The 22,447-nt window shown below is 46.4% G+C and overlaps 1 protein-coding gene across 5 annotated transcripts in view; it reads left to right on the top strand.

Annotated features, from left to right (window-relative positions):
• LOC135905592 (phospholipid-transporting ATPase ABCA3-like) overlaps window positions 1–22,447 on the top strand; it is a 226,287-nt gene that overhangs the window by 77,591 nt on the left and 126,249 nt on the right. For all 5 annotated transcript variants that reach the window (XM_065436536.2, XM_065436534.2, XM_065436533.2 and 2 more), the window contains exons 9-11: window positions 4,794–4,922; window positions 9,121–9,238; window positions 17,871–18,013. In XM_065436536.2, the coding sequence (XP_065292608.1) occupies window positions 4,794–4,922; window positions 9,121–9,238; window positions 17,871–18,013 (390 nt within the window). The remainder of the gene's footprint in view (window positions 1–4,793; window positions 4,923–9,120; window positions 9,239–17,870; window positions 18,014–22,447) is intronic.

Genomic DNA, 22,447 nt, shown 5'->3' with positions numbered 1-22,447 from the left:
AGAAAGAGATATCTTTCTAAAGAAGGTCAGTGAGAGGGTGAGCGATGTCGGCAAAATTTTTCACAAATCACCGGAAACAAAAGCATAAGCCCAGAAAATTACAGACATCGTTTGTTGAACAAGGTAGAGGAAAATTTCGCAGGGCGTAAGCTTTCCGTGGATCAGGTTGGATTCCGGCGGAGTTTACCAGATGGCCGAGATGTTAATTTCACAGAGACCGAAATGGCACTCGGAGGAGTTTAGCTGAAGGCCAGCGCTGGGAAACACGGAGGCTATGGTTGTCAAGCGCCGCAGGTGGCCCTCTAAATTCGACGAAAACACGATCACATCGTCGAGGTAACAGAGGCATGTAGACCACTTCAAGCCGTGCAGGAGAGAGTCCATCATGCGCTCGAATATAGCTGGCGCATTGCATAATCCAATGGGCATGACTTTACATTGGTACAGACCATCCGGTTTGGCGAAGACGGTTTTCTCGTGGTCCATCTCATCGACGCTGATCTGCAAATAGCCGGAGCGGAGGCCAATTGATGAAAAGTTTTGGGATCCGTAAAGGCAGTCAAGAGCGTCATCAAGCAGGGGATAAGCATCCTTCTTTGTTATCCTGTTTAGGTGACGGTAGTCAACGCAGAAGCACCACGAGCGGTCTTTTTTCTTTGCAAAGACAACCGATGATGCCCATGGGCTACTGGAAGGTTCAATGATATCCTTGTCCACCATACTGTCTACGTCTTTCTGTATGATGGCCCTTTCTGTTGCGGAGACACGATATGGCCGCCTATGAATGGGGCTGGCGTCACCAGTGTGGATGCGATCCATCACAACATATGTCTGGCCCAGTGGACGGTCGTCCAAATGAAAGATATCCCGATAAGATGACACGAGGTGCCGAAGAGCTGTTGTTTGCTCGGAAAGAAAGTCAGGGGCAATCATCTTACGAACATCGTCCGCAGGCGTCGAGTACGAAGGAGTGGGTGACAAAGGACCGTTGGTACTGAGGAAGGGTGCAGAAGTCAAAGAAGAAATCTCAAATTCTTCCAAAGAAGTAATATGCGTTATGGTGATGCCGTGTGGCAGCACACGCGACGAAAATTCAAAATTGAGAATGGGCACGCGAGTGCAGTTTTCGCGAAACCGGATTAATGTGCTCGGTAAGGGAATATTGCGCGACAAAACCATGTCAGTAAGCGGCGACACGACGTACTCGCCATCGGCTAAGGGAGGACAGGATGTCCGGAGGACATTCGTAGCCACCTGTGGAGACAGCCTTGCAAACTCAGCAGAAGATTACCTGTGTGACGCACAAGTTATTGCGTAGGCAGAAAGCGGCAGATCCAACTGTACAACACCTGCGGAGCAGTCAGTTTGAGCAGAGTGTTTCGAAAGGAAGTCGAGGCTGAGAATTAGGTCCTGCACACAGTGCTCAAGGACGATAAATAAAACAACGGTATAATGACCCGCAATGGCACCACGTGCTGTGCACATTCCAAGAACACCCGCCGTGGTTGCTCAGTGGCTATGGTGTTGGGCTGCTGAGCACGAGGTCGCGGGATCGAATCCCGGCCACGGCGGCCGCATTTCGATGGGGGCGAAATGCGAAAACACCCATGTACTTAGATTTAGGTGCACGGTAATGAACCCCAGGTGGTCCAATTTCCGGAGTCCCCCACTACGGCGTGCCTCATAATCAGAAAGTGGTTTTGGCACGTAAAATACCATAATTTAATTTTAATTCATTCCAAGAACAGCTGAAGTACTCCCATCGGCGACTCGCACAGGGCACGGTGCGGCGGGCTTCAGAACCTTTTTCAGCCTTCGGCGGAGAGCAGCGCTCATAACTGAAAGCTGCGCTCCGGTGTCAATGAGAGATGTAACAGGAAGGCCATCAACTTCAATGTCTAGTAGGTTTCCACGTGTAGGCAGGGTCAACAGAGGATTTGTGGGCCCGGCCGGAGTTTCAGCTTCACCTCCCGGAGCTGCACCACCTAGTTTTCTGAAGTGAGGCAACCGGTTGCAGAAGGGGACAAAAAGCGGTGAACGAGAGCCGAACGGGACCTACGACCTTGCGGAGACGGGAACCGGCTGGATCTTGGCGGAGCACTGCCGGCGTTCATGTTCCTAGTCAGCGTATAGGGCGAGAAAGTACGATTGTCTGGTACTTGGCGGTAGTGACTCGGAGACGACCACCGAGGTGGCGACGACCAGTGGTTGCGACAATGACCGGCGATGCGTCCAATACCCGAACAATTAAAACAGATGGGTTTATCATCCGCTGTGCGCCAGTCAGCTGGTTTGTGACAGAGTGGCGGAAAGCGTTGCGTCTGGGAGCGAGTGATCTGAGGAATCCGATAGGTGTTTCTATGGCGGTCCTCGCACAGAGATGGAATGCCCAAACTTGCTACTTCCTCCCGAATGATCGCTTGTGTATAAGGGAGATAGTGGGCACGCTTTCCCGACAGTCGGAACGAACTGTAGTCGGAGCTCACGGCGAACGATGCGCGTTATACCTTCCGGTCCTGTAACCTCGGTGGGTCTTCTCAAGAAGATGTCACGGCTGTATTGGGCAATCTGTTGAAAGGTTGAGTGACGCGGCGGCCCTTCTCTTGTTCGAAACGCCGGCACTTCTTTATATTTGCATCCACAGTGGCACAGTCCTTACACATCAGGAGATTGAAGGCATCGTGTGCAATACCTTTTAGTATGTGACCAATCTTGTCTGCCTCGATCATGTTGTTATCAGCCTTGCGACAGAGAGCCAGCACATCCTGTGTATAAACGGCATAGGATTCTGTGGACGTCTGAGCGCGGCACGCAAGTTCTTTGCTGCCAGCTAACGACCGACAGGTCTGCCAAACAGGTCTCGTATTTTTTTTCTTTGCAAACATTCCAGCTCCTTAGGTGAGCTTCATGTGTATCGTACCATTGCTTCGCAGTACCTCTCAGATAAAATATCAGGTTTGCTAGCATCATTCTTGGATCCCACCTGTAGTAGTCACGCACTCACTCGTACATCGTAAGCCAGTCCTCGACGTCGGCGTTGTCCGTGCCACAATATGTCCCCGGGTCCCGCGGATAAGTTAGGATGACCGCTGGCACGGGCTGCTTAGGCGTTGTCGCTTGTGGCGGTTGATTTGCCATTGTGGCGGCAGGTAGATGACGTCCGCTGCAAAGTTCCATGATTGTACCGTGCACCTTCCACCAAAATGTTGCAGGAAGAAAGCAGGCCCACGAGTGTAAAATAACGTATATTGACAACTGATGTGAATGGCGTTCAGGCAACGGCCAGTCTTTGTCTTTCTCTAGTCCATGTCACCTTCTTTCCCTTCACCGTAAAAATATCATGCGTGACTTTCAACTTTCTCGTCACCCGAGCGTAACAGCCTTCATGTACTCACAGTCCCAAAATTTGTTGCGGACAAGTCGACAAGGACCTTACAGCAGAGTCACTGTCACTAGTTTACAACACGTTTTGTTTTCAAAAACATGTCACCGAGGTTGAAAAAGGTATGTAACTTTACACGTTTTGTTTTGAAAACATATCACAGAGGTTGATAAAAGTATGCAGAAACTCTACCGGAGTTGTCTAAAAATGCGTAAGTACACCCTCCAATTTCAATTGGCTTACCCCAAAAGCTAAGTTGGCCCGCACCCTAATTTTAAATTAGCCCAACCCCAAATTCAGGTTGGCGCATCCCAAAATTTCAGTTGGTCCAACCCTACTTTAGGCTGCCCCAGGCAATTTTATAGAGCCCAATGATGTCCCTATGGGAATTCTGTTTGTTCCGCATCGGATATAAAACTTCAACTCATCTATATTTACACTATAATAACCATTAGATGTCTTGGCAGATTATGCATTTCTGTGCAGATCCAAAGCATTGAACTTTTCGCGTGATGTGGCGCCAAATTGTTGTGCCTACACCGAATCAGAAACAGAAAGGCGATGCGCGATAGAGCCGTGACAAAACTTCCACGATACTATGGGTGCAATCGAGGGGCTCTGCCATCAGTGATGCGCGGAGGTTGATGTTCCAGGCACAGTTCTGTACAAGAATTATAGAGAAAACACTGGGGCTTGGATCGGGAATAATGGTGAGTGCATGGATTTGTCCTCCGATCTGCGTGCTTGCGTGTTCAGACGTATATCGCACTGACATTTAGGGTCTCGGCGAGCACGCGTAATTCCTGCTCGTCGATGCGTCTTTGGTGTAGTGGCGTTAACATCGGGCTTCTCTGCTAGAGGTCCTGTGTTCGAATCCTGCCATGGGACCATTTAAATAACGTCTATTTAAATATTTGCGACGCAGTACTTCCTTAAACATGATCAGTTGCCAAAGCCACGAAGCCGTTTGTTTGAAGGCATAAAGACGAAGTTAATCCATGTGCTAGCCATCATTCCCAAGCTGGCTGATCCGCCATGCTGACAGATCCGGCCGACATTAGGGCCACAGTTCCCTCTAGTAAATGAATGAAACGCTATGATTTCGTGCAACTAAGCTCAGCGTTAAGTGGCCGAACTTTCTGTGGTATCATTTCGTAAAGCATTGCGTGGGCCTCCACCAGTCACCAATAAAAGACTACGGTGGCGCTTTGTCATGGTCTGAGCTGCGAGTGGTAACCACGATGGCGATGGCGTGAAGCTACGCAACGAGCTAAGAAAAGATAATGTTCTGAAACTCATTTTACGATTCGGTAGGAAGAACGACTAACCACGAATTCGGTGAACTTGCTGGCACTCTTTTGACCTTAGAACGCCGCTGATGTGTCGCTAAGGCAAAGTCCTCCATACGCAGCCCGGCTACTGGCTTCCCGCTAATGTAGTAGCCGTCACCGAGGTTATTCAGGAGGAGAATCGAGACCCGGAACGCTTCGAGGTGGCGCCGGATATAGCTGCTCTTGTGGACATCCGTGGCGTGTCAATGGTAAGTAAAGGACGATACTAATAGTAAGACCTGTGGGAGAGGTTGGGTTGTGCGTACGACTCACCTGAATTACCGTAAACAAGGTCTGTATTGCAGTGCACTGATTCGCTTATTAACGCCGTCTGCATTAACAACATTATAGTGTTGTTTGTAAATATTGAGCGCTTTGTAAATTGTATATCTCACGTTTGATGCTACAATTTAATCACCACAGTTGAAGCGCGACTTGTATGTTGTCTAGAGTTTGTTTTCTAGAGGATGCACGTGCTGTAATTAGCGGCTGTCAAAATGCATTTGAAAGGAGGCGCTCACCGTTCATGCAGCATTGACAGGTGTAGTCTTCCTTTCGGTATTTCTTCCTGTACAAAATTATCCACCAAACTGATTTCGTTCGATCATTTGGTCTTCATACAACACACAATAATGATTTAGGCAGAGCAGCTACCGGCCGTTTATTCCTTACAAGTAACATAGTAGTATCCAGCGCCGATGAAGTAGTTATTGGGCGTTGGTTGCCGCTTACGTTAATACATATACCATCTAACACCTATCACCATTCATTGCATACTGTTAGCAATGCACGGCAACCTTCCTTTCGTGGAATGTTCCGTGCATGAAGCGTCAAGATAGGACACCTGCAAAACAATATCACTTATTTTATCAATGATGCAAAGGCACGCGCCTGTATTATTGTCATTTCAGTAATGATATATATAGAAAAAGACAGATGTTTAGAAATACTGCTGCACATCGCAAGACATACAGGTATACAAGGTGTCCTACGTAACTTGAACCAAGATTTCAAAAACGAAAGGCGCGTCGTAAGCGAATTGAACCGAACGCATACTGTTCACCCTGGCATATGGCAAGTGAGGCAATTTCTGTTTTCCCCGTAACTCGCTCATCAGGTTTAATTACCAAACTTTTTTCGTTATTGGCTGAGCACACCAAGTACATGATACGCAGATTTGTAGAGCACCTTCAGAACCCACCGATCCAGTTCTTTTTTTTTTCTTATGATACGTCTCACGTAATCCCTTTTTCTAGGTTACAAATATAGGCCGTGAAATACGAAAAATGTCATGTGGCGGAGGGTTTGCGCAGTGGTATTGTGCGGTTCTCAAGTCTGCGTTCGGTGAACAAAGGCCGGCTACATCGTGACTGGCGACGAGGAAGCGGCAGGGCGTTCATTATCTCATCGGCAGCGTTCGGCCAGCAGCATGCATTTTCGTCGTCATTCGACGGGAGCCGACCTTGTCCACCTTAACGCATGCTTGAGAGCAGCACGATACCACTGCGCAAGCGCTCCGTCACGTGGCTTTTTTTAAAATATTTCGCCGGCCTTCGTTGCAACCCGGAAAAAATGCCTACGTGAGACGTATCGTCCAAGAAAAAAAAACTGGCTGTGGCTTAGCTAAGGTTAAGCCCAGGATGCGAAGCATACTAGCCTTTATTTTAACGCGACAGCGTTAAGGAGCTCGTGTCGCAGAAAAGCCGGTGTCGTCGGCGTCGGCTCAGGCGTGCGGCGCTTGCTCAGGCGCACATTTCGTTGTCGCGCCGAACGCTGCGTTGCTCGACGCTCACCGCGTCCGATGCGGGGCGCGTAGTCGCTGCGCCGTAGCAAAGCCACCTAGAAACAGTCTCTGTAGCACGCCGCAACCTTCGCTTCTCATTCCAACGAGCAGCTCTGTCTCCAGGAGGCATCTCACCTCGTGAGTGTCTAGCAGAGGCAAGCGCAGCTGCTTATATACCACCGCGACGCCGCGAGCGACGGCGCGAGTTGGAGCACCGTTTCTCCTCTGTCGTGACGTCACGGTATCACGTGGTATTGAAGGCGACACCGCCGCGCCTGAGGAGCTGGGTTGAGCTCTCGTAATAAGCTTCGCATAAAACTTGATCGCTAGTTTATGAAGGATCTCTTCAAGTGTGCTTATCATACTTGGGATCATAAGGCAATTATTGAAATGTTGGGTAATTGAGCTTAATTATTTAGCTATGGTGAAAACGAAAAATGGCCTCAGCTACTATAGGCTATTACGAATAGTGTGCGTTCGCTTCAATTCGCATCCGACGCTTCTATCGTTTGTAGATTCTTGGCCCAAGTTACCTGGGGCACCCTGTATAGTGAACAGAAAGGTACACAGTTAGCAGTGAAGAACAAGGAGCAAGAACGACCACAACACTTAGGCAGAAATATGGCTTGGTAATGATCTAATTTAGAGGATTCTCCAACTGCTGCATAGTGCGAGACGCCATCAAGGCTGTTCTACAATTCTATGGTGGGAGCGGAAGAGATAAATTTAAATAATTTATGTGGTGCTCTGGCTTGGGCAGAAACTAAGAGCCCCTTCAGCAATGCTTTACTCATGCAAAACAAGTATCTGCTCAGCAGGGTCCGAATTCACAAAGCTTTTCGTTCCTAAGCGGTGTTCTTCACTGGCTGATCGCCTTTGCTATTGGCTGCCACGAACGGTTTTAGTGTAAGAACGTTTTGCGAATACGGGCCGAAATTCGTAAAAGACCTGTGACTACCCGTCGTCACTGAAAGATCTGAAGCTAGGCAGAACTGAAAATCCTGGTGTTCGAACATCACAGAGCAGCACATACGCCTCTATTTAGCCATGTTCACGTATTGCTTGTTCGGCTGGCTTTTCTGCGTCGTCCGTTTCTCGACGCCTGTAGGCTTCTTTGCCTTACCTTCCCCATTTTTATACTTAGCATGACAACGCCATTAGGTTATCAGCCAACCTACGGCATCGGTCAGCAAACGCGATAGTCAGCAAGGGCGACGGACGTACGTTGTCATCGTTCGTTGCCTTCTTACATCCTTAATAAAAATCGGGCCCCTCGCTAAACCCCTCTTATTCTCGTTCATTACATAACGAGGGTCTCGAATCTGGCAACATTGATGCCTTCAAGTAGCATTTGCGGGTTCATTGACCAGTTGCCTTCGCGCCCCCCCCCCCCCCAAAAAAAATCACGTACTCGTGGTGCCTGTGGCACAAAGGACATTCCTCATCCGCCACCAAAGTTTGAGTGGTGGCGCTGCAGGTAACCCTCCTAGGCTTTTTTCTAGTAGGAAAACCTCAATACCCCAGAAAGTGGAGGGGAAAACGGCGCCGCGTATTCGGTAGCTCAATTGGCAAGAGCATCGCACGCCTAATCCGAAGACGTGGGAAGGTTCCCCACCTGCATGCGGCAAGTTGTGTTTCCATCCACTTTCATTTACATTAACTTATCCTTTCTTTAATTCAATTAGTAAGTACAAGTAGTTCTGTTTTCCTCGATGTCTTTGTTTGTGGCTCCGTATGATGGGATCCTTAAAAAGTGGGTCCCTCCTGTTAAGCCCCTTTCTTCTCGATCACTATATATATATATATATATATATGTGTGTGTGTGTGTGTGTGTGTGTGTGTGTGTGTGTGTGTGTGTGTGTGTGTATGTGTGTGTGTGTGTGTGTGTGGCCAACATCACGAAAATTGGCGGTCGCTCTTATTGAAGTGTAGAAAACAATGTATAAACGGGAAATAAATGTGGGCGAAAAGACAACTTGCCTCCGGTGGGAGCCGAACCGACAACCTCCACATTACGGGTGCGTCGCGCTACCAATCATGCTAGGGCTATCAATCCGTCCACTTATCTGGCTATTTATGCGTACTAGATCTAGCCCTGGCAGTGTTAGCGCCATTCAGAGCGGATCTAAAGCTGAATGTACAGCCATAGTGGCTCGATGAGGAAAAGTTTCGGCGGCACACATTATTTTATATCTTCGCGGATCATTCGCAATGCTCAAGTATAATTTTTCGATGCATGTCACAACTCGCCAGGCAACCATGAAAACTTATACAATTATGTGTGTGCGCCAGTTTACCCCACCACACTTCTCAAAGCAACTTCGTTTACACTGTATTTACTCATAGTTTCGCCGCACGAGTGCAACTACTTTATAGCAGTTGCATAACATCGTTGGAGTTGTGTAGGCTACAGAGTGCACTGGTATGGATATAGAAACAGATGGAAAAGGGCCTGACTAGGTATTGTGTGAAGAATCGTACGGACTGCTGACACTGTAACAATTGTTGTTCCAAAACTATGCACTGATGCATTGAATTAACCACTTTTTGTTAACGACAAAATATTGTACAAAACTGAGAGCAGACTTTTTTTTGCATCTCGTCTCCCATGAACGCATCCACAGAAGTTCGGCTTATTCACCGCACTTGACAACGTTAGTTTCAAGATCTACTCAGATCAAGTGACCGCGCTGCTTGGCCACAATGGTGCTGGCAAGACAACGCTCATGAGTTGCATCACAGGTCAGTGCATCTCACACTGTCGTAACCGAAGACCAGTGCAACAGTGATAAAATATTTTAGGTATATTTTGTCGCATTGAATTTCCTTCAGTGTATATAAACGGCTAATATTTACGTACTAAAAGTCGCTTTCTACGTTCAAACTAAATCACAACGTTTAATTGCTCATTCCTACGAATTAGCCATGCACATAGTATTCAAAAGTTTTTGTTTAGACTTGACTAACTGGTTAGATAAGTGGTCAGAATATTTGAATGATTTAGGTCGCACAGAATAGGGGACCATCACTGGTAAGACTAAGTTTGGTTTCACTTATGGCAGCTAGTTGTGTTTATTGCATAGTTTTTGCTTAATATTCAAAGGCCGTTGATAGAGTACCGTGTTATGGGCGCCAAAACTGAAGCAGAGGTACAAGTTAGACATCCAAGTGAGCTCAGGTTGGACTAGCTTCAGCGGAATAAAAAAAATGTGTATATAATACCACAGACCACCCCTGAGCCATGAAAGTAAAAACGGCATCGTTCATCAGGAAGTTTGGATAAAGCATGAGCGGTAATTGCCGTCTTAGATTTGAAGGTATTTATTGCGAAGGTGATTCATGCCGAGCTTGTGCCAGGATACGGTGGCGGTGCTCCATCTCATGATATTCTTGTCAAATTCAGCACACGATAGTGCGCGACGAAGTAGCCACGACGACGAAGAGAGTGGCCGACCGGTGCTCGATGGGCAACCACTAGTTGATGTGCATGCGGTGGCTTGCAGACCGGCGGGTAACTCAAGAAATAGTGAATCAGGGTGGCAACAACGTGGGCTTAGAATATGAACCGACCACAGTTGTATATATATATATATATATATATATATATATATATATATATATATATATATATATATATATATATATATATATATATATATATATAAATATATATATATATATATATATATATATATATATATATATATATATATATATATATATATATATATATTTCTTTCTAAGCACCCACGGTGGTTGCTCAGTGGCTATGGTGTTGGGCTGCTGAGCACGAGGTCGCGGGATCGAATCCCGGCCACGGCGGCCATATTTCAATGGCGGCGAAATGCGAAAACGCCAGTGTACTTAGATTTAGGGGCACGTTAAAGAACTCCTAGTAGTCGAAATTTCCGGAGTCTTCCACTACAGTGTGCCTCTTAATCGGACAATAGTTTTGTCACGTAAAGACCCATAATTTAATTTAAATTGCCAAGAGATGTATTAAATACGGACGCAGGCGATCGGGTAGCATTCACAAGCGTTCCGCCAAGGACACCAACCACGAGCTCAAACCGGAAGAAACTACTATTTGGTCGTAGTACGGCTTAATGCGAGAGACGTGGAAAAGTTCGCGGCCGCGATGGCGTAGGCACGTCGACGGCGTGAGGGGCGCTACGATGTAATTGACGGAGGACGTTTGCTCCAGGACGCAGTAGGGTCCTAGGTATTTTGCGACAAGTTGTGCGGAGAGGCTGGGTGTGGTAGCGGGTACACTTCAAAGCACCCTAAAGCAGGTGCTTCGAAGGTGCAGCTTTTGCTGATCACTTATACAGTTTGCACGGTTCCTTTTATTTTTTTCCTGACGTATGAAAATGACGTTATGCTGCCTGAACACTTCATTGCCTAAAAGTCCTGGAGAAAGTTTCCGGCCGCACTTCTGACATATATCGTCAGCGAGCGTGAATCTGTACGCAAATATGGAGTAGCGCGCATTCAAAATGTTGGTTTACATGCCGGACAAATAGGGACGTGGATGTTGGGACGAGCGTCGTTCTGAAATGTCGAGTGCATTGGTACGCGCAATGTTAAAGTTACACTTTGATACTTATCTAGCTCGACGTAACATTACAGGACGAGCGTGCACAGAACCAAAGCACGATCGCCTTATTCTTCTTCTTCCCCCCGTTCCCACCAGGTCTGTCCTTCGTCATCACGGCCCACTATACTCTCGCAGGCTTTGTTTCATCCATCCGCTGTAAATTAGGGATGGTGTTGGCAATGACTGCTACTTACATCGCACCGTTTTCCGTCGTGCAGCCGATGGTCTTGAGTACTCCTTGTTTTGTAGCGAATTTTAGCACTTTAAACGGACCCACAAGTTTTGTGTTAGGACTGCCATATTGACACGTGTACTTATCTTTATCGGGCGACCACGTTTCGCCGCTTGACAACTGTAATCGCACAGCGAGGGACGCGCCTGAATGTATCCGACGTTTCTGGAAAGTTATCGATGCTTCTACCCGGCTGTCTGTTGTCGCCGAACCTTGTGTTATCTGATTTCATCGCGTAACGCGAATGGTGTAGAACTTTGTGGAAGGCACACGGGTCCGAACGATTAGTCTGGAACATTCGACGACTGCTCTATAAAAGCCGACGCGCTTGACCCGCTGATCAGATTTTCGACGATCGCCGACTGTGTTCGCCGCTATCGTTGTGCTTTAAGTGTAGCCTGTTTTGTGGGCACAGGTTCGCCCAATAAAAGCTAGTTTTGTCTTTCACAGTACTGCTACTGTGTTCTCTCTTCACCGTCACTACCACGTGACAATATCCTTTCCGCACCAGAACCATGTCGCCTAATGCAATTGCGGGAATATTTGTGTCATGACGTTTGTCAAACGCTCTCTTCATCGCTTCCCTGTGCTTTTTTTGCTGTTCTGAACTCTTCTTCGTTTCCTTCAAGTTAAGCTTCTCTGTTATGCCAAGTATATGCCTCGGGCAAATAGGCAGGCTCCTTAAAGGCGGCGTATTGAAGACTGCATCCGAGAGTGCTCACTTGAGATCTGTTGTGGTGCGACATAGCTGCTTGTAGACAACACTTCCACCCTCCTGAGAATCCTGGGTACATACTCATATATTGTTTTATATCTCGGATAACTCGCTCTGCTAGTCCATTAGCTGATGGATGCTATGGTGCTGTGAACTTCAGGGTAACGTTTCTGTCTTTTGCCAACCTTGCAAATTCCTGACATTTGAATGCAGGGCCATTTTCGGATACGACACATTTTACTCCTTTAAACATGTCTCTATTCAAGAGAGATATGACAGCATCACGATTTTCTTTTCCTTGCTTGGCAGCTAGAATCCTTGAGCATTCATCAATGCTCACTAAAAAGAACTGCGTTTTCTTCATTCCTTCACTTTTTTTCTTCAGTTCAGCGAAATCAGCATGTACGTTTTCAAATGACACATTTGAATGAGGTGGAAAAATCATGCTATCTCCTGCTTAGATTTGCATATCTTCTGATTAGACATTGTTGACAAGAGCTAATGCAATCGCTAATATATTTCTTCATACCGGGCCATGTAAATCGTCTTCTCACTTTGTAGTATTTTCGCCAGAAGCCGTCACGCCGTCCTGACTCTGGACTGTCGTGATAGAGGTCGAGAACTTTTGTTTCCATTGTGTCTGGTACGTGAAACTTTCCGTAGAAATACATAACCTGTTCTGCGCCTTCCCAGATTTTAAGTGAGTTCACGCTTTCCTCGTTCTCACAGTTACGAACATTGGGAAGTCGAGAAAGTCCATCAGCATCTGACAAATCTTTTCCGTGCCTGTGTGCAGTAGCGTAGCAACAGGGGGGGGGGGTGCTGGAGGGGGGGGGGGCGGTGGGCCATGGGCTCCGGGTGCAAGGGGCCAGTGGGGGGGGGTGTCATTTACACCTGAATGCACCCCTCTTTCCGTCGGCTTGACTGGGCGCAAATTGCAAAGAATGCTCCGGTATCCAATAGCCGGAGCTCAGGCACCCGATGCGTTGCGTCGCGGAATTGTCGACTGCAGCTCTATCAACACCCCGCGAAATAATTGCACGAATGCGCGGGCTAACAAACTTCATTCGCGCAATGGTCGCTAAACTGCTCGCCTTAGCGGAACGTTTCATGTGGGGTGCGCTCGTGCCGTGCGTTCATGCTGGGAGCAGGAGTCGCGAAACATACAGTGACGCGTTGTAAGGCGTTGGGGCTCTTGGGTCCCTCTTCCGTTCAGAACGCGCAGCGAAGACGAACAAAGACAGCAGCAAGACGGCGTTCAACCAGCGCGCCGGCACTCACGTTTACGGCGAAGCGTTCGTTGAGAGCGACGTTGCATAAGTGGGGCCGTCAAAAGTCGCGAATGGGATTCTCTGAATCGTCTTCAGACTCGATTCGGCCGAAGAGTTTGGCGGCGTATGACTCGACAGCCTCTATGTAGTCGCGGGCGCCGCGATGTCCAGCTCGCTTTTACTTCCCCTCTCTGGCTCGCTCCGAGAAGCCGCTGCGAAACCTTCCGTTATGTTTCGCGCTTTCCTTCTTACCCTTGAAAGTTTCAGAAAACTGTTGTTGTTGTGTGACTTCATGTCACAAGTACAGTGTCTGTATGAGCTGCACAGAAGTTTATAAAAAAAGAATGGTGAATTTTGTAAGGATATTTCCTGATCGAGATTCTATGAGGTTATGTCTTTTTGTGATCGCTAGGAACTCGGTAGCGCGAAAAATATGGCAGACAAGTAATAACCATATCCTTAATAATCCCGTAATTAGTACTTATAGAGGAAGCACTTCAATTCGAGAATTGAGGACTTAAAGTCATATTATTACCTCAACAAAAACTTCTTGAAATCGTTTCCGGTGCTACAACCTACAGTACTTTGGCACTGCTGGTGGCGCCCAGTATGAAACCCGGAAATTGTCGATATCCTCGCCTTCCTCGACTACATAAGGGGGGGGGGGGAGGGGTGACAGAAGACCTATGGGCCCCGGGTGCCAGACGACTTAGCTACGCCACTGCCTGTGTGCCACCTCATAATCAAACTGTTGAATTTCATTCATCCAGCGAGCAATCCGCCCTTTCGGTTGACTACCATTCAGAAAATGAGTAAGCGCCTGATGGTCAGTAAACAGTTTGAATGTCGTGCCTTCTAGGTACGATCGAAAATACCTAATCGCTAGCACAACTGTCAATGCCTCCTTTTCAGTTGTGTTGTAGTTTTGTTCCGATATTGTGAAATTATAAGAGGTAATATTCAACCACATGTCTTCCTCTTTCGTTGCCACTTGTGCTTCTTCGCTGGTACAGTACACCACCTGCTCCATAGTTCGATGCATCTGTTGTGAGTTCAAATGGAACGGTGAAGTCCGGCATTGTGGGCACCGGGTTTGATGATATGGCTAATACCAAATCTCTGTACGTCTTCTAGCATTCATCAGTCCAACTGAAATGTGTCTTGTTACGGAGTAGGTTGTTCAACGCTTTATCTGGGGCTGCAAAATCCTTTATGTAGTTTCTAATGTGTCCTGCGAGGCCAAGAAAAACTGTGACTGCGTGCACATTGTCCGGCATTTTCATGTGTCGTACACGTTCCACGGACTCATCTTACGTGCTCCTTGTGAATCCGTCCAAAATGCGACAGAGAAACGTAATATTTTGTTTAAAAAAATCACTTTCTTATACTTCACTTTATGTTTGGCGTCACTTAATGTCATCAAAAGAGATGTCAACTGTTCGGCGTGGGATGTTTCATCCTTGGAGTAGACTATGATGTCTTCATACACATTACAGAATAATCCGAGAAATGGCTTGACAATACAATCATCATCTTTTGGAACCACGCTGCACTGTTTTTCCATCCAAAAGGCAAACTATTATATTCGTACACATCAAATGGAGTGACATAGGCTGTATACATTTTATATTCCTTTCGAGCGGAATCTGTCAAAATCCTTTGCAAAGGTCTATACGGGAGAATATTTGCCAGCCTCCGGTTTCTTCAATTATCTCGTCGATCCTTGGTATTCGAAAAGGAGAAATGTCCGTTTGGCTATTCAAGATCCGGTAATCAGTATACAGTCGGAGAGATCCGTCTTCTTTCAGAGCCAGAGTCGACACCGAGAACGTCGATACCGATGGCCGTATTATTCCAGCATTTAACATATTCTGCATCTGATTTTTCAACCAAAGTATCTTTTCGCGTGACTACAGAGTTTTAGCCCAGCGGGTTTACGGCCAGCGGAGCGGAGCGGGCGAGCGGAGACACGACTGCGCATGCGCACAACGCTGAGGCGGCCAGCGGTTTTATGGAGCAGCGTTTACGCCCGCTGGAAAGCACTCCCCAGCGGAGGGTATACGCAGCGCGCGAGCGTGCGTAAGCGCGCGCGGGCGTGTATGGGAAATGCAAGATGGTAGCCGCGAACATGAACGCCGGCAGTTCTGCATCGACGATGGTGACTGCGCCGCTGACGCGTACATTAGTACTCAGTATATTATTAACAAATAATGTACTGAGAACATGTAATATATTTTTATTCAACATTTCTTGCATTATAAAAGCAAGCGTAATTCAAATTCATTTCTCAGTAACTCCTATTCGGACCACTAGGTGGGGAAGCAGAGCGCCCCGCTCGAGCGGGTAAGTGATCCGCCGGGCTAAAATTCTTTTTTCGCGAGCCGCTCCGCTGGCGCAACGGTGGAGACCGCGAGCGGAGCGAAACGTAAACCCGCTGAGCTAAAAGTCTCTACTGTGAGGTTTTTTTCTGATCAGCACAACATCTCTCAGCGCAAAGGGAACAGTAAATTTTTTTGTAGCCGGTGGATAGTTGCTTAGACAGATAAGTTCATGGAATTTTACACGAACGTCTTTTTCACACTGAACAAGGTGGTATGCGACGTTCAAGGATGCACCCGTCTCTTCCGCCACAGTTGCTTCATCATTCCAATGACGGTTTAACTTCAGTGCCTTCATATCTATTCTCAAAAGTAAGAATTTATAGTCACATTCTTTCATGACAAGGGCGTCGATGTTAGCCCTCTGGCCTTGATAAGAGCCATTTGCTTACGCCCATTCGTCATATATTTATCTCGTCTCATCAAAGCTCTGTAACTGCACCGGTCTTCCTCTAATTATTTCGTGAGTTTTAACAAGAACCTCATTTATCACAGATACAGGTGAACCACTATCAACGAATGCATCGACATCGTTTCCATTTACATTGAGGTTTATATAGACAAGGCTAAGGGCGGTTAGAAAAACAGTCTCAATTTTTGTCGTCAGGTGGGACAGGACACCCCCTTTTAATAATTTTTTGGTTGTGCTTCCTCTGAATGAGAGTCTACTGGTTCAGTGTCATTGCTGTTAGCGGACATTAAGTTGACTCGATTTTGGCTATGAAGATTTTCGAGATCGCGAGACCTTCACGAAGCCCTTTCGAAAGTTTGATCAGTCCGACGCACATTTTGTGGTGTAAAATCAGTGCAGTTGTTTCTGAAACACCCCAACAGTTCTTCGATAGTCTTAGGCGACTTCACTTGTACCTGCCTCTGAAGTTCCTTGGTTAAGCCATGACCAATCAGTGGCACTACTGCGGACTCCGGTAGTTCTACGCTTGCCATCTGAAGAAGACGTCTTTTCTCGTAAAAATATTCTAGGGGGTTTCCTGAGCGATATTTATAAACAATAGCTCGGTCCCACCTTTCAACCGAGTTTTAGTTGAAAACTGCCAAAAAGCTTGTTCTCCACTGCTTCCATGTATCCGTCATATGGCCAGCGTTATGAATGTCATACCACTTTTTGACAAGTCCACTGAGAAACTGATGCATGTTTCTGACGCGATCGCAGCATTCCTCCCAGGAGCTCTCCTCACACACTTGTTCGTAGAACTGGATCCAAGTCTCGTGGCTTGAGCTCTCTGCATAAAAGAAGCCGGGCTTTACCATCTGCTTGTTTTGTCATTGTTGGGCTTCAATAACAGTCAGAAGATTTTCCATGAGCTGCTGCTGTCGCTCGGCGTGTTGCTGATGCAGGCGAAGCATTTATAGCAGGCACGAGTCCATGGAAGAATCGGCCTTGCTCGGTGCAGTTCTTGCTGTCAGCTGGGCAAGCGGCGTCATGATGTGTACTTGAAATTCGGACTACTTCATTCTTATCTTCACTGAAGCTTGAACACCAATCTCCTGCAGCGTCTTCCCAGCCTTTTGGGTGACGAACTCATGAAGCTTGGGAGTCGTGATGTCTTCGGGCAAACCATACTTGATGTCTTCATTCACTTCGCACGTTAAAAAATACGACTGATGTTGCGCGTTTCTGGCTGTACTCAGAGTTAGCCACATAATAGAGGCTTCTATCCTGTCATAGACTACGCCATTGTAACATTGCACGACAAGCTTACACAGAACCAGAGCATGATCTCGTTCTTCTTTTTCCCCCGTTCCAACCAGATTTGTCTTTTTTCATCGCGGCTCACTACACTCGATATTATATAAAAAAAATTACTGGGTCAATACTGTCACCGATGTAAAGGCAAAATTATGCGATCCCTTTAGGTATTATTACGGGACAACTATATTTTCATAAACGTGTTAAAAGCTAAATTACTCATCAAGAGCTTTCTTCGGAGCTTAGGCCAGCAGGGGAAAAGAGAGCTGCTATGCTTTTATCGCTTATAGTAAGAATTTAACAGTAAGAATAAGAATAGTAAGAATCACCGTACACATACGCTCTGTTCACCGTCATAAATCTCACCTGCGGCAATATCTTCTAACTAGTGGAGAGGGGCATAGAATACTCAGCTCATGACTAGTTTGGCGTGCTATGTTGTACCACAGACGATGTCGGTTTGCGAACCGCAGGACTGCTCAAGCCTTCGTGCGGTACCATCAAATTTGGCGGTGGCGAAAGTGCAGGCGCCGCTAAAGATACCGGCTTCTGCCAGCAGTTCGATGTGTTTTTTCCCGACATGACTGTGTTGGAGCACCTCGTATACTTTGGTCAGGTAAGTAATGGTTTTACGGCTTTTGAATATAGGGACTACGTGTAACGCAATAAAAACAGCAGGAACGAATACACCGTGCGTTCTGTCATTGTAGAATTAATTGAATTCCAAGCATTTTCAGATGCTGTTACGTTTATAAGCGAATTTGCCCGTCTTATAGAAATACAAGTGTCGGAGCTGGGAGCATCATAGCAGGTGTGCTGGTCCATTGAACGTGAATTTTCATTGTTGCTGCTTCGGTGGCTACAGCATGGGAACCCTAGAATAGCCGTGAATGCAAGAGGTTACGCCTTATAATAACTATAGGTTATGGGTTATGGCACAAAAAGAAAGATGTGTACGCCATGTAAGAAACTTAAACCTCTAAATACGAGGAAGCGCGGAAGCCTGAGGGAAATGTTAGCCACGCAATAGCTCTCAACAAGGAGAAAGCATGTGACCTGCTTAAGACAAAACAAAATATCTCATGTGATACGACATCACGTACGTATACTTACAAATTCTGGAATTTTCGGAATATATTGAAGTTGGAGTATCTTGGGATTTGGATTTGGAATATAATGGTATTTTGGATTTGGAGTATATTGGAATTCTGGATAGCTTTCTTTCTTTGTTTTTTGCTATGGCTAAAGGTACGTCTGACGCTTCATTCAACTTTGTTTACAGGTACGATAGACGGATCCAGCAATGTTTTTATGGGAGATCTCCGACGTTTCTCATTTGTTTTTTTGTGCTTAAACTTAGGATACATCAGGCATAAACACGCTGAACAGCTAAATACATGTGTCCCTCGCTTCAGCGCTTATTCTGTGTGTGCTGCGGCACGCGCAGCGTGTCAGTTTCAGCACAGCTCATGCTCACCGGCATGCTCATTATTGCTGTAAAAACTGCCGCATCTCCTTCGATAGCACTGGTTCGTGCTGTCGCAGCAACGAAAATGCATTCCATTCGGCACCGCTCGACCTGATACTATAATCGCAACGTGTGCTTATCGCAAATAGACAATGCTTCAATGACGCTTCGCTACCGATCCACTAAGCGATTGGTGGAAATCCCTTCGCGTTGAAGCATTTCACAATTACGAAGATGGCGAAGTCACAACTGCGATCCACAAATTAATGGAATCGTTAACTAACGAAAGCCGAGGAGTACAACTACTCTCCGCATGGTTAGCTCCGTTGACCGCTCTTGAAGTGGCTTTTGGTTTTCGTTCGCGAACAGGCGCGAGTGGTGTAACGTGGTGTAACATTAGCGTTGGCGCTAAAACTAGTTATTTCTAGACGCTGCTTCGGCAGACGGCCTCTAGGCATGCAGACCACTGGTAAAAATGTTAAAAAAATGGTAGCGCGAGGTACGGCGTTGTATAAGACGTCGGGGTTATGCATACGTTTAAAAGCACTTTCAGCAGTGTCAGTAAAATATACATACTTTCACTTTTACGTTGCTTCGTCTACTTAAAGTAATGAACGCTGCATGGATACAGTTCTGCGCAAACAGGATAAAACAAAAAAACCGTACAATAGGTCGCTTCGATGGTACTCAGAGCCAACGCTGCCGGGGGCTTGCTCTTCTAACGGAACGTGCAGTGGCTGTTTGAGTTCAATACGTTATATATTAAAGGCTGGAATAGAATGCACGTAAAGTAAACAAAAAACATGGTTTTTAGAAACGCCGAAATCAACGGAACTCATGCGGCTGAAAGCTGAACATATTGCAGTCGGTGATTAATATTACAAGTACAGAAACTATCAAAAGCCGGCTGTTTTGTTAGCGTTGTAGTAAAATCTCCTATTGCTACGCTTTGCAAAAACATCTGCTAAATATTTTGTTCTTAAGTTCATTTTATATTGTCTGCAACAGATAGCCTAATGGCGGTAAGGCCTTTGCCCCACTTAGGTCTTCTCATCCCTGCCGACAGAAAGTAGTGAGTCATCATTGTTGCCAGGCTGCCGCACGCATCGGACCGTCGGGTCACCCGTTTGAGAAATGGCGAATTCGACAAATCGGACCCGTGCGCAGTTTCATCCAGTCATGGTGGCCCTAGTGCACTAAGGTGGGCACCGGCGCGATTAGCCGATTTCGCAACTAGTTTCTTGCGCCGTTCATACATACGTTAGGGAGCATATGTAAAAAAAACAACGAAATAAACTTATTGTAGAAATGGCGCAGTATACGCTACAAACGTATACATATGACCCGACTGTGCATAATATATGCCTGTCGAGCGGCCCTGAGGACCCTTTTCTTGCTGTGATTCACCATAATAATATACAAGTGGCGAAAATGTTTTCGCCACATTAGACATACTGCTGAAAAAAAATGGCGATAGTAAAGAACAAAAAAGTACTGACGGGGTATTGAACCGTGCACCGCTGCGTGGCAGACGCAGACATTACCCCGACGTCACCTTTATTTTTTTTCTTCATTGCCCACGTAAGGATATCTTTACAGTGGCACAAGAAATACGTATGGGAACAAACGCAAACTCTAGCTCAGCTTGAGCTCTGACAGGCTTCCTAATATTTCTTAATCTGTAAAGGATTTGGACTCGTTAAATCCATCAAGGCATATTTCTTTTAGCCTTTGTGCCTGTATCAATGAACGTATGGATTCAAAAAAAGTACTCTCAAACCAGGCCTGCATCAATATCAGCTTTATGCATTCCATTCTAGACCACGACATATTGTGCAGGCTATAGTGGCATAACTAGATCGAATGGTACACCTTATAATTTTGAGCTTGCAGAAAACTAATGCCATGTGCATATAGACAACGTTTTTAGAGTCCATTGAAGGACGTCGCAAAATCAAACCACATCCCAACAATGAAGAAACACATGTTCGATAGTAACTGGTGTTCAGCAGAAAATACAATGGTCGAACAAGCTCATTTCTTGCATCCATGTTTTTAACAGGTTGTGTACTTGTGTGTAATTCAAAAGAAAAAGAGCTTTACTCCTGGAGCAAGATGTATTCTGATTATACGGCTTAGAACATCTTGGCGATGGCCTACACAGTACCTTGCTCTACGAAGGAGGACAGCAAGAATTGTATCAATGAAATCCTTGTACAACATTTTAGGGTAAACAGAACTGAAGTATCCAAAGAAAAGCGTGCTTTCAAGAAAGGACAATAATGCACTGCTTCTTCCAGTTAAACTCTGATATTTGCTCTCATATATTAGAATATACAACAAATTTCAGTTATACATTACCAAGCCTAAGCTGTAGAAAAGTACTTATGAATGAATCTGGACTGTCTCGAACGAATATAAAGCGGTTTACTAACTGTCACAGATCCATATGGCACAACCAAGCGCTCCACGGGGAACACTTATAAAAACGTTGCTTCTATTAGAAGTGAAGGAGAAGTTCCTCGGTACTGAGCGAAACATAACTGTAGATTCGCACTTCGACGAGTATCGAGGCAACCCAAATATAGAACTGGATCGGCCCTTCACAGAAGCAGAAATCGAGAGGGCCTTGAGCAAGCTCACCCGCAACACGGCGCCGGGGTACGACAGAATAAACAACAAGACACTCCGGAACCTTGATGGACCCTCTGTAGACGCGCTCTTAAAATACATCAACGAGTGCTGGCAACAAGGTAAAGTACCACCGGAATGGAAACATGCCGAGGTAACCATGATACCTAAACCCAACAAGCCCGTCAGCGTGCAGAACCTTCGACCTATATCCCTAACCTCGTGTGCTGGAAAACTCTACGAGCACATGGTGCACAACCGCATGATCGACTATCTCGAAGACAACGAACACGTCCCAAGCACTATGTTCGGATTTCGAGCTCACCTGTCCGCGCAAGACGTGTTGCTGCAAATCAAGGAAAAAGTCATCGACAAGCTGGACACGCACAGCAAAAGAGCCATCCTCGCACTTGACGTGAAAGGGGCTTTCGACAACGTGTCACACGAAGCCATACTGCAGCACCTCAACGTATATAACTGCGGTGAAAAAGTATATAATTACATCAAAGCTTTTCTGAAAGAACGTACAGCCACAGTGGGGATAGGCAACTTACGCTCTGAGAAATTCGACATACCGCGAAAGGGAACGCCACAAGGCTCCGTCATTTCGCCGATGCTATTCAATCTGGCGATGAGCTCACTACCCAAGCAACTAAAGCAAATAGAAGGGATTGGTCACGCAATATATGCTGACGACCTCACCATCTAGACTACGGGAGGGTCGACAGGTCAACAGCAAGACGCTCTGCAAGAAGCGGTTGACACTACGGAAAAGTACCTGGAAGCATGTGGACTGCCGTGCGCACCTGAAAAATCGGAGCTCTTGGTGCTAAGAAAGCGCACAAGAGGCCGACAACCGCAGCAGATACCAGACCCGGTAGTAAAGGTGGGAGGCATCATGATTCCGCAGGTTACGACGCTCCGCATCCTCGGACTCCTGATTCAAAAGGA

Source organism: Dermacentor albipictus, chromosome 1, assembly GCF_038994185.2.
Source record: "Dermacentor albipictus isolate Rhodes 1998 colony chromosome 1, USDA_Dalb.pri_finalv2, whole genome shotgun sequence".
Lineage (NCBI taxonomy): Eukaryota > Metazoa > Arthropoda > Arachnida > Ixodida > Ixodidae > Dermacentor > Dermacentor albipictus.
The sequence above is the reverse complement of the archived record's forward strand: the minus strand, read 5'-3'. Positions and strand labels throughout refer to the sequence as shown.